General features: G+C 37.1%; 1 protein-coding gene across 4 annotated transcripts in view; it reads right to left on the bottom strand.

Moving 5' to 3' along the window:
• Positions 1 to 16,982, bottom strand: part of LOC107318520 (myocardial zonula adherens protein-like) — a 65,816-nt gene that overhangs the window by 11,660 nt on the left and 37,174 nt on the right. For all 4 annotated transcript variants that reach the window (XM_015872436.2, XM_015872435.1, XM_015872434.2 and 1 more), the window contains 6 exons: positions 16,465 to 16,617; positions 14,351 to 14,476; positions 13,471 to 13,599; positions 11,216 to 11,301; positions 8,654 to 8,759; positions 106 to 189 (listed from right to left, as the gene is read on the bottom strand). In XM_015872436.2, the coding sequence (XP_015727922.1) occupies positions 106 to 189; positions 8,654 to 8,759; positions 11,216 to 11,301; positions 13,471 to 13,599; positions 14,351 to 14,476; positions 16,465 to 16,617 (684 nt within the window). The remainder of the gene's footprint in view (positions 1 to 105; positions 190 to 8,653; positions 8,760 to 11,215; positions 11,302 to 13,470; positions 13,600 to 14,350; positions 14,477 to 16,464; positions 16,618 to 16,982) is intronic.

A 16,982-nucleotide genomic window follows, 5' to 3' on the forward strand; every position in this document is an offset into this window, starting at 1 on the left:
GAATAGCAAATATATGAAATAAACATGCATTTAAGTAGCATCAGGTGACACCAGTAACAATTTTATTGGCGTTCAGAAAACAATTACAATTATATAATGCCTTACCTCACATTCTAAGAAAGAAATCTTTTCTAAAAGCTGTATTATAAATAATTCCTTTTCTTTGACTTTTTTTCTTAGCATTTCAATCTGCGAAGAAAAATAAAGACATTTGGTCTAATGCAGTTGGGAAAAAGAGGAAGAAGACTTAGATACTGCAGAAAGAAAAGATGTTTTATTTTATTACAGTTTTATTAATGTTGTTCATTTGTATAAAGACCATACATGCATACTAACATGGATTTTATCTGCATTTAGCTGGAAACAAAATGTAAAACTCAAACACTGTTATGTAACAAAACAAACTCAGGGAAAATCCATCTCTTATTTAATGTACGTTGCTCTAGACAACTTTAACTAAACCGTTTAAAGTACTTGAAAAAATCATCTATACCATCTAAAGGTATTACTATTTCAGTCTTCTGATCACAGGAAATCCAAAGCTTGTAGCATATTCAGAATTTTAGAGTGGTGCAATGGTATAGCTCATTTTGATCTTCATAATTATCTACCATTTTGTTTAGTACTATGACTAAATTAAGTCACTTGGTGAACAGCTTCAGTCCTACCATTACATTCCACTTGAGAAAAGATACATGGTTCTTTTAGAATTTTTAATTGGATCTTCTCTATTAATATTTTATTCTTCTACTATGCACACAAGCAAATAATTTTAACGCTGGTAATCAATACAATGCAAATATGACTGAAGCCAAGAGCAGCTGTGGGATCAGAGGGGGGTTTTGTCCAAAAGACACCCATTCTTGCTTTTGAACATAATACAGACTGTTCTGTTTTTAGAGGAAGACTCTGACAAATTGCTTCCTCCTCTTCCCAAACACAAACCCCAGCTCCAAAAGGACATGTTGTAATTTGGCTGGTCTGCCTCTGCTTTCACTCTTTTTTTGGTGAAAATCCTCTGAGGACTGATAGAATGGGCAACAGAACTCCCTGCCTCCTTTTGACATACTTACATAACATCACTCAGAACCCACTACACCAACCCATTCTGGCCTTCTAAAGAACCATGCCAGAATTGTAAAATATGCCTTCTCTTGTTAACATACGGAGAAGAGCCAATATTGTGCTACATTATCACACACAAACAGTCATATTCTAGCAGTAAAACAGAATGGAGCAATCAGACTTACAGATATGATAAGGCTGTAAATTAAGTAGTTTATATTGAACCTTTTAGTAGATCTTTGCAACATTATGAAATCAGTCCAAGACAGGTGTACAGATCAAACCCTCTTGAGAGGGTCTTTGATCCAAAGAATGAAGTAAAGTGAGAGAAAAACTAAGATGACAGAGCAATAGGTTTTAACATTTTGTCAAACATAAGGTAAGGAAAAGGAAAGGAGAAGCAGGATAGTTCAAACACAGTATTGAACTAAGGGCCCAAGTGGTGGCCAGGGCAGTCTAGCACTAGAAACAAACTAGAACAAGTCAAAGACTCTGAACTTCCTTGGCCTGACTCATTGCTGGACTGACTCCAGTCCAAAAATATCACCAAGATCTTCCTATGTTTTCTCTGAGCAATACCCAAAGCCTATAATCCACCTCATGCTTGCTGTGTCTGCACACTTTAGCATTTCAGCTCCCTGCCAATTCAGTAACTTGCTCGCAAATCTGGCTTTTACAAAACTACCCTCTCAGATTTCTCCATTATTTTCTACAAGCACTACAGAAATATATCCTTCAGCCTCTCTCCTTCCAACCTTGTCTACAAATGCTCAGACTTCTCCCTAGCACTCAGTTCTTCCCTGACTTGCACTGCAAGATTCACTAGCCATTCTTTCCCTCCAATTTCCCACCAGTATTTCTTCACACTCACAGTAAGCAGTCAGACAAAATTTCTTTAACACCATAATTTGTATTAATGACCCAAACATTCCTTTGGAGACAACTGGCCTAACAGTATAATTATGAATTTAGCAATCCTGGGACACGCCATCAACCTTTGATCTTTCACTTCATTCTCTCTTAGCAAACCTATTCAACTGCATTTATTGCTCCTGCCTTTCCTTTTCACATTGGGTGACTGCTGACTATTCCACAGATTGGGAAGGGAACAGCAACAAGGCCTAAATGACAGTACTCTAAGTTGCCTGGTATTCTAAAGGACTGAGAGATACGTTGTGCTTTCCAGCAATCCCTTTACCAGCCCCACTTCAATTTCCCCACACCTGGCTCAGGAAAGAAGGGCACCTGATCTCACTTAGTCATGGCCAGATCCATAAAAATCCATGCAGATTGTGTTAGGTGTACAGCTCACATTGCACATATCCAGTGCAATTTACAGTGATCTGAATCAGCGCAGGAAGACCCTGTTGGCAATGTGAATGTTGCTGAGTTTATCTAATAACTGAGAAATATTATCACCACAGCACATTTTCTCCAAGCTCCCCCCACTCTTTCTCACAGTCCTACTGCTGTTACAACTTCTATATATTCTCCTTCTTCTAAAACCTCAAGGTCGTATTGCTCAAACTCCCCCAAATTCCAGACTGTAACCTTTTCTTGCAGTATCTCCTAGAAAACTCAATTCTTGTCCACCCTATCAATGAAGATATATTTATTTCTCACTATAGAATCCTATGTGTTTGTCAGTATGTCTCCTCAAATACCAGATGAATTTGTCATGCCACTTGAAAGGACGATGTAAATACTTTCTGGGACGAACAGCATTTCTGAATTTCTCTTGCTCCTTCAATCAACTTTGCTTCAGTAAAGATGGAAAGCCAGATGTCCAAGCCAACAGTATTAAATTGATTTCATGGGTAGAACAACTAGGAACAGTCAGGGGAGATTCATGAGACTTAAAAGGAAATTCTGGAGAAGTAAGCAGTGTTATTAGAAAGGAAATCAACAGAATCACAAAGCAACTGAGGGATCAAGAAAAAGTACTGAAATAGAGAATTCAAGTGTTCAATCACATAACATTGATAAAGTCTGAAAAAGCAAACCTGATTTTATTCTGCATATTAGTCACAGTACCGGAGTCTTGAAATACGTAGTGAATTACTGAATTAGAACAGATCCAGCTGTCAGGTAAATTCAACATTTACCACTTTATATTGCCAATCATTTTAAAACATTTATCAAAATATGACAGTGCTAATATAGTTATGTGTTGATATTATTCAAGTATAGTGTATTTTCCTTATAACACTGATACGGAGACATTAACACACTGGTCATAAATATAACTAAATACAAGACAAACACATAGTACATTATATAAAACAAGACAGACAAGACATTGAAACATCAGCCTGAATTCTCAGAGACAGCTGCTGTATACGGAAAGCGAGATTTTTCTCATGATTCCAAAATTTCACTGGAACTGAAGTAGTATTAGGGAATTCAGGGAGTAGTATTCAGTAGCATTCGGGAAACATAATACAGCAAATAGGAATGAGCGCCTTTTCAAGAAAAAAATTCTCCTTAGTTATACTGTGTGACCCCTCAATACTTCTTGCTATTTTAAAGCTCGTATTTTATATAAAGAAGTAACAACTGATTGATCCAAATTATTGCATTGTCCTAAACTAGTCAGCCATTTATCACAGCAGTCTTTAGTGTGCATCTATTGCTGAAGTAGGCCCACAGGGCCAAGATGTTATAATGGACTATAAACACCCACACCTTCAACCCAACTATTTAGGAACTACTTCAGTAATGCATGTCTCCTAATTAATGATTTGGACAGGCAGTTCCTAACTGAAAGCACTAGTGGTATGCAGATATAAACAGTCTCACCAAAACACAGTCATGCTTCTTCTTTTGCCAGTAGTCAAGCAATGTATTGCATTGCTCAGGTCCACTGAAATGTGCCAAACAAAGCAGGGCACGGAGGGGGTATTATTTATGTTCTGCCATATATTTCTTCTTCCAGGCTCCCAAGGTGGCTTTCTGCATTTGTTCTTGTGTTTTTGTTTTGTTTTTTTTCCTTTTGTCTTTGTTATTTTGGTTTTAATATATGTAGTATACAGAGCAGATTTTAGTTGATAACAATCTGGCATCTGTCTGTGGCTGATAATTCCATCTTCTCATCCTTCTGTGTGGCTTCCTTTACTTGACCTAAAATTAAAACTGTACTTCCATATTAAAGTCAGCTATTTCTCAGTTTGGAGTTCTTGACAGAGAAGTTTTCAGATGGTTATTAAGTCTCTAGTGGGAAAATTTCTTCTTTATTCTTCATTTGTGCAACATAAAACATCATTTGCTCATTAGTACTTCGTCCTTTCACGCAAGTACCTTCCACAACAGAACAGGATACGGCTTCCCTCTGGTGTTTGGTCACCCTTTATTATCCAACGAATCTGAGACTAAAGCTGGAGAACAGCTCATGGGCCATCACCTAGAGACAGTTCAATTCAGTAGTTAGGGAATTCCATGTGAAATCTGAGTTCTGTAGATAATTTTGTGCCATGGAATCAACTATCCTCCTCTCTTTTCTGCCCCCTCCAGAACAGCTCCCTATATCTGCATCAATCCATTCACATTGCTTACAAATCTAAACACTTATTTTCTCCCCTCTCCTCTTCTTAACAATGTAATAATATTACACATAAAGTAAGCATTCTGTGGCATGAAACTGCAATCCATTTCGATTTCATATGCACAGATATCAAGTCAAAAGATCTCCTAATCTCACCAGGTTTGAAATGGAGATAGTGTCAATAAATGCCTTTGTTGCCTATTTCAATTTTACATTTCATTTGAAGATTTTTAGCTTTATTATCTTAAACTAAACTCCCTCCTATTTCCTACATTGGCACAGATTGGATAAACTTATTGACCATATAGGATAGATAACTGAATAGAGCAAGCTATCACCTCTCTCACTGAACTATTTCTGGTCTTAAAAAAAAATGTGGTTGCACCTTCCCTTGCTTTCCCATAGTGCTCCTTGTGCCTGCTGCATCTGCTGGCCTAGAATAGTCTCTGCGCTGAAGACTCCTTAGTGGAAGGGTCTGAAGTGTGCATCCTTCCAGCTTCCATACTGAAACTCTCCCTGCAAATTCTGCCTCTGATAGAAGTGCCATTTTCTTGGGCTACCTTTGAAAGCCTCTCTCTACCCAGCCATAAATACAGATAGGAAGAGATAAGAGCTGGGTTTCTGCACACCTGTCAAATGCAAGTCCTGCACTTTCAGCTGCCAATACTCCACCTAAAATCTGCACTAAGCTGGGAACAAACATTTATTTAACAAACAAGTTCAACACAGGGAAAAACCCATCAGCCTTAAATCTTTTGCAGTTTCTGTCCAATGAGAGTATCAGGCTTCAAGCCAATGCTGGATAACTTTCAGATCAGCTCTTGCTCTAATAGGTTCTCATCTTGGTTCTCACAGCAGAAGATCCCCATGAGGATGAAAAACAGTTGTGTAAGTGATCTTAGTTTTGTATTTTTGTTGCTTTTTTTTTTTTTCCTTCCTCTCTTTATCTTCTATTTTCTTCTCAAAGTTGTTTTCCATGCTCCTGCTTAATTTATGACTAGACTGTCTAGGTCAAATTGAAGAGGTTTCTTTTAATGCCTGAGATGGAAGGATTTGTTTTCAGAGAGAAAAATCAGAAGCAAACCATTTCTTGGCTAAGGAGCATAAGTACACTGAACCGTGACTGTCCTCTGCCTGGGCTCAGTTCCACCAAAGGCAGGTTGCATAACTACTGTATTCAGAGTACTAGTATGACGGCTCCTTTGGAAATGAACTCCTGTACTAGGTATGAAAGAAATGCTTTTCTGTCAGTGTCTCCTTTCCTGCACACCTAGATTAGGACTGACTACAGCCTTCCAGCACATTTTAAATGCCATCAGAAGAGCAATGAAGGGGTTAGAGCTGCCTGCTGCATCTAAAAACTCCACTACTAAAGCTTTTTTTTCCCACTCCCTCTCAGACTGCTTGCTCTTCTTTTACAGAAAGCCTCTCATTAATCAATTGCACTTGGTCCATCATCTCTCCCTAAAAAGGACTGAATAGCAATCTGTTTTGTGATTTTTCAGCCATCAGATTTGTCTCAGTACTTTTTCTGACAGTTCTCTGTGTGAATCTGAAGCAGCAGATTTTGTTTGCTCAGCACCCCTTTGAAAGGGTGCTCCTTTCTGTAGCTGCACTTTCTCTAAATTGGAGATGCTAACAGCACAAATCCGTTGTAGTTTACACTGAAAGAATAAATCCCCATTTACACTTCGGAGCTAGAGCTGAATATACCAAGATGAATACTAAAAAACTGATTACTAAGTGATGTGCTCATCCTGCAGTCAAGTAAGTACTTAGCCATTTTTCTTGCTAGTTCATAGAGTATCCTTTCTTTCAGCTTCTAGGAAAAGTACTGCTGATAATTCTGACTATTTTCTTTCTTTCCATTTCTATTCTGGATTAACAAGTTAGCCTGTGCTCAGTCTGTTCCTATGCAACAACAACAAAAAATGAAGTGTTTCAGAAATCATGCTTCCCCAGATCTCAGGTCATTATTTCTCAATTATATTATTTAAATTGTTTATAATTGATTGTTATAACATTCTCATAAACCTTATTGTATAGATACCAGCCATGAAAGTATTTCAATAAGAAGATACATGGCAGAATTGTGTGACGTTTTTCTGGACCTTGGTAGCCACTACATTCTGCATTTCATTAAATGTAATGCAGAGAAGATATGTGTTCAAATATACTCTGATGAACACATTTTCTAGGTCTCAGATAGCAGAGATTTTGTAATGTTGCTGTCTTAGTGCTACTGCTCACTAGTTTAAACTGATCTCCAAAGAGTGTCTCCAGACAGCATTCTCTTTCAACATTCTACCTCTTAAGAAGTATCCACAAAAGTATAAAAAATACCACATGCATGGGAAGCTGTTTTTCAAAGCACACGCACATCTGCAGCGCTTATCTTCCGGATGGTTGTCAACTATAACTCTCTGCACCCACTTATAGCTGCTATTTTTGAGCCTTTAATTAAAGCAGCATGCCAGTAATATGGTAGATATTTACTGAAACACAGTACAAACACACACCACAGACACCACCAAACTAAAAACACCAAGTGCCTCCTTTATTTGGCACCACCTGACATGATCAAATATCTGCTCCAAAAATCTTTACTTAGTTCTCTAATCACAATGCAGTTGCAAGCATTCATGCAGCTCTCAAGTAAACTGTATTAAAAGAAAAACTAAAACATACAACAGAGAGAGTAAAAAATATGTTCTTTGGGACTACATAGCAATAAAGGATCATTTAATTGATTCTGAAAAGCAGGTAGTCAGGAATCAGATAGAGTAGATATATTTGACAAGTAAGTAGTGAGTTAGTCACCTAACATTCTACTCTTTAAATAGGATGACAAAAAAGATCTTGAAGAGCTTTCTGTGTAGATGAACGTGCCAGTAAATACATGTTACAAGGATTCAGAATGCTAAACCTACCAATTAAAACTGGCGTTTGTGATATAACTATTTTTGGCTGAAGCTTTATACATGTTTTTGGCATATACGTGCCAAAACACGCAATGGAATTGAAACTATTAGCTATACCAATACAGCCCACTAGAGGTCTGGTTACACAGAGTAGTTTAGAATATACTTAGAAGTAATGTAATGCAGCATTAATAGAATTATCCGGATTTCCACCTATACCACAAATTGTCAGGTTCTCTAGTGTTTTAAATTAGGAGAAAAATAAACAACTTCATAATGTGGTGGTTAGCTTACTGAGATATAAAGCAGACTCCAGGATAATAATTGTTCCAGTAATGCTGTAAGTAGGTAGTTTAGATTATTAGATTATTTTCCTTAATAAATATTTCAGTATAACGACCACTTGCTGCGATGCTTGAGAATAATAAAACCAGCAAGCTGAACTAGATACAATTTTCCATCCCACTTCTTTTCTACTCATTGTATGTAAAACAGGATCTCTTAGTATCACACATCTGATCATACATCAGAACTCCGTCAGTCTTGTAACCAGCATAAAACCAAGAAAAATATAGGCAAATATTAAATAGACAGAGGTATATATAATAACATCTTGATAAAAACAGAAAGACTCCATGTCTGATCAGATAATCTCTAGCAGCACATTGTGAATGCCTTAGATTAGAATTAGAAATTTGATTTTGTGGAAATGTGAAGTCCAAAGACAAAAAAAAAAAAAAAGATATTTCATGAATGCCTCTACTCTGTGAAGTAGCAAGGCTGAGCATAATACTGCTGCCTGTCTGCCTTCTACTCACATATCAGAAGAAGACCCTTAACTGATCTGAATGCTTCAAATTAAGTTGTATATGGTATGTTTACTTCATGGACTGACACAGAGTTCCAGAAATCAAGTCATCCTAAAGTATATAACCAAAAGCCATGGGGTTAATCTGCTTTTATTGTGCCTTTCTGCTTCACTAGTTCCAGGTGTTTAACTCACTGCATTTGTAAGTAAGGTGGCATAAAGAAACTGCACACAGAACACAGCTCTCTCTGGATTATGTACCAAAAAAAAATCAGTATTCCTAGAAGACTCAAAATACGTTGTTTTACTGGTTCTCACCTCCTCAACCATGTGCTTAACTTTCTTCTGTTGGCAGTGGACCATATCATCCAGATGCTTTATTCTCTCCCTTAGGCTAGCTGCTACCTCCTCCAAATGCTGCGACCTAGCAAAAGATGGAAGAGTTAAACATATAAATGAGAAGGTATGCAGCACAAGCAAAACAAGAACAAACTGCCACAATCTCACCACAAATCAAGAAGATCAGGTCCAGCAGAAGGCAAGTCAAAATCCACTGGCAGATGTGTATTTTATTTGTCTAAAGTACATTTTAATGGTAGTCTCATAGTCTAAGTAGCTGTCTCCACCCAAGTTCACTCACCTTTCTCTGGCATTCTGGCACAGTTACTCATAGCCCAAAGTGCTGACAGCTAAGTATTATAAAAAAAGCTCATCTTCTTGAGACATCTGTTTTTCCTTGAAGTAAAAGACATTTAGACAACTAGATCTTTATCACCTGAAAGACACATTTATCCTGGCCTATAATTGCCTGCAAATCTTTTGGAAATATAAACTAAATAGAATCCAAGGAGGCACATCTGTAGCTGTCCTTTTAAGTGCTCTCCTGCTACGGGGCAGCTACTAAGCGAGTATTTGGTATAGTTGCCAACAGTAGCAGAAAACTAACTGGAGTAGAAATAAGTCATCAACAGTCAGCAAGAGTCACCATGGATTTTTTAAGTTTGTATCTATGGCCCTGTAGAGAGATTCTGTTTTTCTTCAAAGCCATTTGGCACAGAAAATAGAACATCCTTCAAACTCCTACCAAAAGCTGAAACAGGAGGGAATATTTAAGATATTACTGGCATGTTGGCCATGACCTCCTCCATTTTTATCTGAATAGACAGTTCTTAAAATTCCTAAATAAGAGCAATTTGTGGCTTGCAAAATAAGCTTCTGTACTCCTAGGTTTAGGACAGAATTGAGAAGCAGAGGAGGGGAATCAAACACAAAAAGAACTTTTTAATCTTGCTCTGTGCACAGCAGAAGAAACTGCTGAAGCTGCAAACAGAACAATCGCTTTAAGGAAAAGCAGCAGATGGCAAACTGCATGACATGATTCTATTGAATGTCTGAATTGTATGCTGTTTCCCCTCCATAAAAAGCTTCTGTTAACAGTACTCTGGAACTGTAACTGCAGCACTTGGGCAAGGACTGAAAAATCAAGGCATCGCTGCAAGTTTTTTAGTCATGCGTGCTAAGGTCTCACAAAGCCGCAGTTTTCATTTTGATTGCAACTGTAACACACATCTTGCCTCATTAAAAGATTCCAAATTAACATACTACGAGTAATAGAGAAACAGAATAGATAACATTCCTCAGGTGGAGATCAAGTATCATGGTGGTTACACGCAGGTAAAAAAAACTTATGATGAGGTCTGTTCTTAAGAATACAGATTCATTGATGCATTGCATAGACTGTGAGCGTATGCTTGCTCACTCTGCACTGCACAAATTCTTGTCTTTCCTTGACCCTTTTTACTGCAGCATAACTTTTCTTGCTGAATGAGCAGAGCGAGATTCACTGAAGTGGGAAGGGTATCAGTTACACAGTGGTAAAGGAAAAAAGGCAATAATTTTTCATCTCCATATTCTATTGCTGCATGGAACATCCATACACTTTAAAATGTTATTTTAACAGACTGACATGAAAAGCCATTATTTCCCTGAAACCAACAAGGAGGTCACAGATCAATGCACTTAGGCAATAAGGTGCTCTGGGATGGAAGTTCTTCCTGTGTTTGTGCTTCATATAGCATTTCATATAAACATTTGAGAGTGACAGATACAGTTCTCACTCCAGTGGTAGTTATGCTACCATGGTGCTGGATAGATTTCTCTTGAAACTATAATTCTGGCTTTGTATTAAACTTTATTTTGCCTTCTTGTGGTCTCCAGTCTCAAAGAAGTAGCAGTGGATGCACATGCCACCCTTGGACAGAAGCAGCACAGCCAGGTGCCACCACACCATTAGCTCATCCTTCTTTGCCTCATGCTTTCCAGAATAACCATTCACAGATGCCTCGCTGCCAACAACATCACTCTCAGTTTTCTCAAATAACTTCACAACCTATTTCTGGACTAACCTAAATCTGCACTACAAAGCAGATTTTTTCCTCACCTTCATTTTGATCATGTGCATATGTTCCACACATTTGTAGAGCCGCTCCTCCAAACTTCAACAATATTCCCTGTTCTTTTATACAAAAGATAAGTTGGCAGCCAGATGCAAAACTCTTGCTCTCTTCATGAGTTCATCTTATCCAAGATGAACTTTTTTTTATCCTACAGCTTATTTTAACCTGTAGCTTAATATTGATACAGGATATATTTTCTTTTAGAACTATATTGGACAGTCTAGAGGGTGATGACCAGAGTGTCTGTAGTTAGTATTATGCTACAATGAATTTGGGAATGCAGATTTAAGAAAAATGCAATCCATTAAATATCTTATGTTGTACATAAAATGTATTCTGCATGTTTGCAAACAACTTTTCAAGACAAGTGTATGGAAGTGATTTGTTGCAAAAATTAATCCTCTCCAGACAAGACATATCTCACCTCTCACTGTCAGAGTTGCTCTCAGATTTTGCTCCGGATAGTTGTATTTCATTTAGTTCCAGTTGTTTTTGCAGCTGGTGACGTTCCTAAACAAGAAATGCAATATCCTCCCTCAGTTTTCCATATGTCAAAATGTAAAGACTTCACTAAGCATATTTCACAGCAATTCAAAAGACCACTTGTGAAATGAAAAGAGAAAGTAATTAAACAAATGAACAGATGTTACAGAGGATTCATGCATCTCCTATATCTGAGGACCACAGAATTAAATAATAAAATCAAATTCCAGCTATCCACCAAAATAAGATCAGACTTTTCGATCACCCATTTGAAGATGTACAGTGATACTTGAAACCGACATATTTGAATGAAGAGATGAATCGTCACAATCTTTAACTATGTAACTGTCATTTTCTCCATGTTCTCTGACCAAAAAGATTTCTCAGTTCAAAGCAGAAATACAAGCTATTCCTGTGTTTCTCCCCTCCAAAATGTCCTTTTTCAGGCATCCACAAACAAAATGCTTGTGAAGATCTGTGAGAACTTGGGAACTCAGTGAACATAAATTAATAGAGGAATCTGCTATCCAGCTTAATGGGAATTTAACAGAGCCATTCAGTTTTACTCTGCAAATATCAAGTAGATGAGAGCAAATTAAATGACTATAGGAAAGAAACTCATCCGTACTGCAAGAACAGTATAACAATCCTTTATCCATCGCTTAATACTTATAAGTGATAGGCTGTAGCGCAGATGAAGTCAGCGGAGCTGCTAAAGTGGCCTGTTAAGCTGACATGATTCCTCGGAGTAATCTTTAATTCTACTAACAAGACTTGTAAGCGTTAGACAAAAGAGGCTCAATGTAAATGCACATCAGACTAACCAGTTAAGTCAACAAGACTGGCTATTAAAAATACATTCCTCAGCAGTAGCAAATATTTACTATACTGAAGTCTACACCGGAGATGATGAAAAAACATTTCACTTGTAAAACAGAAGATTACATTCTCTTTACTTACTAGAATTTCCCAGTACATTCTCTGTTTCTGTATTCTAGATAGCAAGACTCAGATCTCTAAAGATAATGAGATGCCTGCTATTTAATTAAATGAGAGACACCAAAGTACATTCTGGAGTACTGAAGGCTTTTAAAACGGCTGCTCTTATCCCTTTTAGTGTGACACTATACAGTGTAAGGATTAATCAATAACATTCCTTCTTAGTTCAGTGAATGATTCCAGAAAACGAAGAAAAAATTTCACTGTAACTGCCAGAGACAGAGGATATATAAAGCAGTTTCAGATACTTGAGAAGGTCCAACAGATGCGACTGAGCTAAAAAATACCAGGCAGGAAAAGCTACAGTGATACTCACAGACATAATAATGCATTAGAATAATAATCATGTCAGTACTACTGTAGATTTTGTCCTGGAGCAAAATCCATAGAAGAAAAGGAAGGGTGAGAAATAAAAAGAAACAACGCAAAACTGCTGAAACTATTTTTATGGTAGTGCTGCCAGTATAGTAAGAGATAAATGTCTCAAAGCATTTCTGCTTTCAAAGATTTTAAAAGGCTATCAAAGAAACAATTCTTAATTACATTTTAGAAGGGATTATTGATCTAGGGTGAGAAATATTTTTTTAATACTGTCAGAAAAGGAAGAAGCTAGATTTTAGATTGAAAAGCACTTTACTCAATGTTTTCTTCCCTTCCCAAAATATTCTGGAGACATTATCAAAATCAGTTAGAAATCTACATGGAAAAATGAAGTGGCTGCTACGTATCCACGAAGAAAATTCAGAACCTTTTGGTTTGAAGCCTTCAGTTTAGCATTGCATTCAATTGAGGAGAAATTTGGAGATGCAATTGAAATGAGAACTATAAATAGTTTAACAACAAGGTCTATATCTCACTAAAATACATTTTAGTGGCCCTACCAACAACATTTCTATGAGCTTTTGGGTCATTTGTGATTAATTCATTAGGCTTGGGAACACGTACACTGCAGGAAGAACAAAACAGTTTTTTTAAATGATGGTTTATGGCATAAAGCTGTTCTGACTGTAATCATCAAAACAGTAGAAGAAACAGTCACAGTGACTCCTTGATAATCCAGGTGCACTTATTTATATGGATGCAATAACAGAAGTGGTAAATCACTGAGTAGGGTACTGAGCAACAGACAACTAAAACATAAATAAAATTCCCTTCAGGTACTTCTGCATTGTCTTTAAATATGACTAACTCTCATACCTCTTCCATGCGTTCAATCAACCGATCCAGCTCACCAATTCTCTGGTCTTTCTCCTGTATACTTGTTTCTGTAATCTGCATCTTCTTATTTGACTCCTCTATAGCCTTCAGAAGCCGATTGGTTTCCTCCTTCATGTAAGAACATTAACAGTCAGGAGAACATACAGTATGTTAATAAAATTAAGCAGTACAACCAGGACAGCTGTTTAGAAGCAAAGCTCAAAGCTTTTCACTACACTTCCCCAGAAATCTGGAAGAGTTGTGATCCCATACATGTATAGAACAAAATAACTGGGGCATTCTGAAGCACAGAAGTATCATAAAGTATCACTATGAAAGTGTGAGAAAAAAAAAACATTTCTTAGACATTTGTTCTCCCTTCTGAGCATGCAATGAAGTAACAGCATGAGAAACTACGCTACACCAACTGATGGCTTTTATCCTGTTCAGCTGCGTACTTTCCTCACATATAGAGCAATAAGAATAGAAACAGGCTAGGGAATCTACCTTCAATCTCAGTCACCTGTCTTTAGCACGTAGAAAAACATGACAAAGTGTTCATAAAAGGGTTTTACTTTTGAGTGGACTGAGACAAGGAGACCAGAAGAGTTACTGTCTAACTAGAGCGCAGTGGGGGGAAAAAAAAAAAAAAAAAAAAAGCCAAAATACTTAATTTCAAATGTTGAAGCCTATATTATCATTACTGCTGCTGTTTGAACACACCTTTTTTCTCAGCCTTACAACCCCAATAGCTTCAAAAACTTTGTAATGGTGGTTTGGCTAGTCACAGAGAAAGAAGCATATGCACACTCAGGACTGTTAGGCGAGTGAGAAATGACACCAAAGCTGAGCACCACTTTTACAGACCAAATATACATACTAGGAGGATTTCCTTTTCAGCTTTATGTTTCTGCTCCTCTTCTCTCAATTTTTCCTCATACTGACTATACAGTTTTCTTGTCATCTCTCTCATGACTTCGGCATTGGCTTCTTGTGATGATTCCACCTACAACAGGGAGAAGGATGAAAGTTAGAGTTGACCCATCAGTCAAAAGAGCACAGATGTCTGCAGGAGAAATGAAACTTGCATGATATGAAACTAACACCTTGAATTTCAGCTCTATCTTGCTATAAATTTGACATAATTGAAGCAGATTTTCATTTGTGTCAGGATCATTTACAACACTGCCAATGTAGAATTAATCCAAATTTGTGCAGGTTACTATTTCATAAAGTTTCACGGTGCCTAAATTTAACCAACCATTGCTTCTCCGGGACCACATCATGACTCTTTACTGAGCCCTTCCATAACAGTATCAAAGTCACTTGGAGATTGCTGCCGTTTTACAGAAGTGTATTTTAGAGAGAATAGACTTTGCTCCTATTTCTAGATGACCATGAGCTCTTAAAGCAGTGATTACCTTAAGCTGAATCTAATTTGTGTGCTGTTAACCAGAAGACACGTTTGCACTCTCTCACTTTTTCATGTACTGCTCTTTGTGCAAGCACAAGAAACGGTGAACATGGAGGAAAGCTCATCAGAGAATAAGCCAGACTGAAAATCAATAGACCCAAGGGTTGGATATGGTTAATTTTTAACCACAGGACGAGCAACTCTACTACTGCAACAAGGAAGAGGGCAAGAATGGCAATTCAGAGACAGGATTTCCCTCTTAGGGTGGTTCAAAACAGTCACTAAAACACACCCTCAGTGATTAAACACTAGATAGGACATCTGCAGCTTAAATCCATTTATACTATGGTAAACTGCAGTAAAAGCACAGTAGAACAGCTTATTCAGAACTTAGTTCTCTTACCAGAGATGCTATAAGTCAGAAGTCATACTAAAATGCTGCGGAAGCTACAGCAGGGAGAAGAATAAAGTGTTCCCTACTGATCACACAACTACAAAATACCTGGTTCTGATTTCAAGGTTTTGTTTGTGTGGGGTTTTTGTATTTTTTTTATTTTGTCCTTCATTTCAAGGACTGAAGTGTTTATTAAACCCTCGAGTTTATCTTGCATGGTAGGAACAAGTGTCCTACTGCCCTGTAGGATAACAGCATATTTCATCCCTTGCAAAGGGACTAAGCTCTGACGGATTCCACTTGTACTGCAGTTTCCCCCTGAGCACCTCACTCAAACAGAAACAGGGACAGAGGTAGTAATTTGCACTTTTTGAGAGGGACTACTTATAAGTAGTATATATATATATATATATATATATATATTATATATAGAATAATGAAGCCTCTAAAGCTTCATTATTAAAGGAAACTAGAAAATGAATTGTAGGTTGAAATAAACTAATGTTATTAACCATTCATCATTTAGCATAAATGCAGGTCACCAGAGAGCCAAAAAGAAACACCTTCTCTGAACAAATTAGACATGAGTAAATCAGAGAGGAAAAGGATAACAGAAGAGGTGCTTTTCTTTCATTTAAAGGAGATTAAAGGAACACATTTGGCAGACAAGGAGATGAGGGAAGAAAATGGGCAAGCTTTCTGACATATAAAGCTATATTTTGCATTTATTCCTCTGTATTTCTCTGAAATAAATAGCTTAGACGTTTTCCCAAAAAAGGTTAAAGTACTTATTGGCTGACTGTATGGTCAAAAAACTTGGGAGATTACCTATTAAAAATGTGATGATACCAGGTAAACAAACTCAACATCAAGACATTCTTATGGCGCCATACAAAGTTATAAAATCTCTTCACTTACATCAATGGACATTGATTACTACTAAACAGTCTGAACTTCCACCTGCCAGCATGCCCAGATAGTAATCCCATGTTATGAGGAGTCTGACTGTTGCCAGCTGAGATTCTTTGTTATCAAAACAGAATTAGCTCACAGGAATGCAATAGCTCTAGGGAATGGGCAAGGAATGATGGATGAATAATCCTTTACAAATAGAGCTAAGGAATTCATTTAATATACTCCTAATGCTCTTACTATGCAATATTTTCAGGGGAGTTATATACTGCACCTTTAATTTCAGTAACTGATTTTCAATTTGTGCTGTTTCCAGTTGTTTTTGCTTCTCTCTCAGCTTTTCCATAGATTGCTCATGTGTGTGTTTTAAATTCCTTATTTGTTCCCTTATATCAGTATTCTCCAAAGTAACATCCACTAAAGTTTTCTGAAAGAAAAAGGCAAAACACACATTAAGATTCACAAATAATTCAGTGAGCTAACATAACATAGTCAAGAAAGTGTAAAACAGGGAAAAAAAAAAAAAAAGAAAAGAAAAAAAAAAAAAAGGAAAAGAAACCCAACCAAACATTTAAGGGAATCCTGATTTCTCAATGTCATGTGAATAGTTTTGCAAGTTTTAACATTTTAAATTCTGTTTTTTGTTGTATTTGGTTTGCTAGAGGGTGTTTCCATGAGGAACACATTGAAATCAAGTCCTGCAGCACTACAAAAAGAGGAAGGAATACGGATACATTTAAGTACAAATATTACTCCCAGTAATCTTCCTTTCTTCTCTCCAAGGGCCTTACA

This window comes from Coturnix japonica, chromosome 10 (genome assembly GCF_001577835.2).
Source record: "Coturnix japonica isolate 7356 chromosome 10, Coturnix japonica 2.1, whole genome shotgun sequence".
In the NCBI taxonomy this organism is placed as follows: Eukaryota; Metazoa; Chordata; class Aves; order Galliformes; family Phasianidae; genus Coturnix; species Coturnix japonica.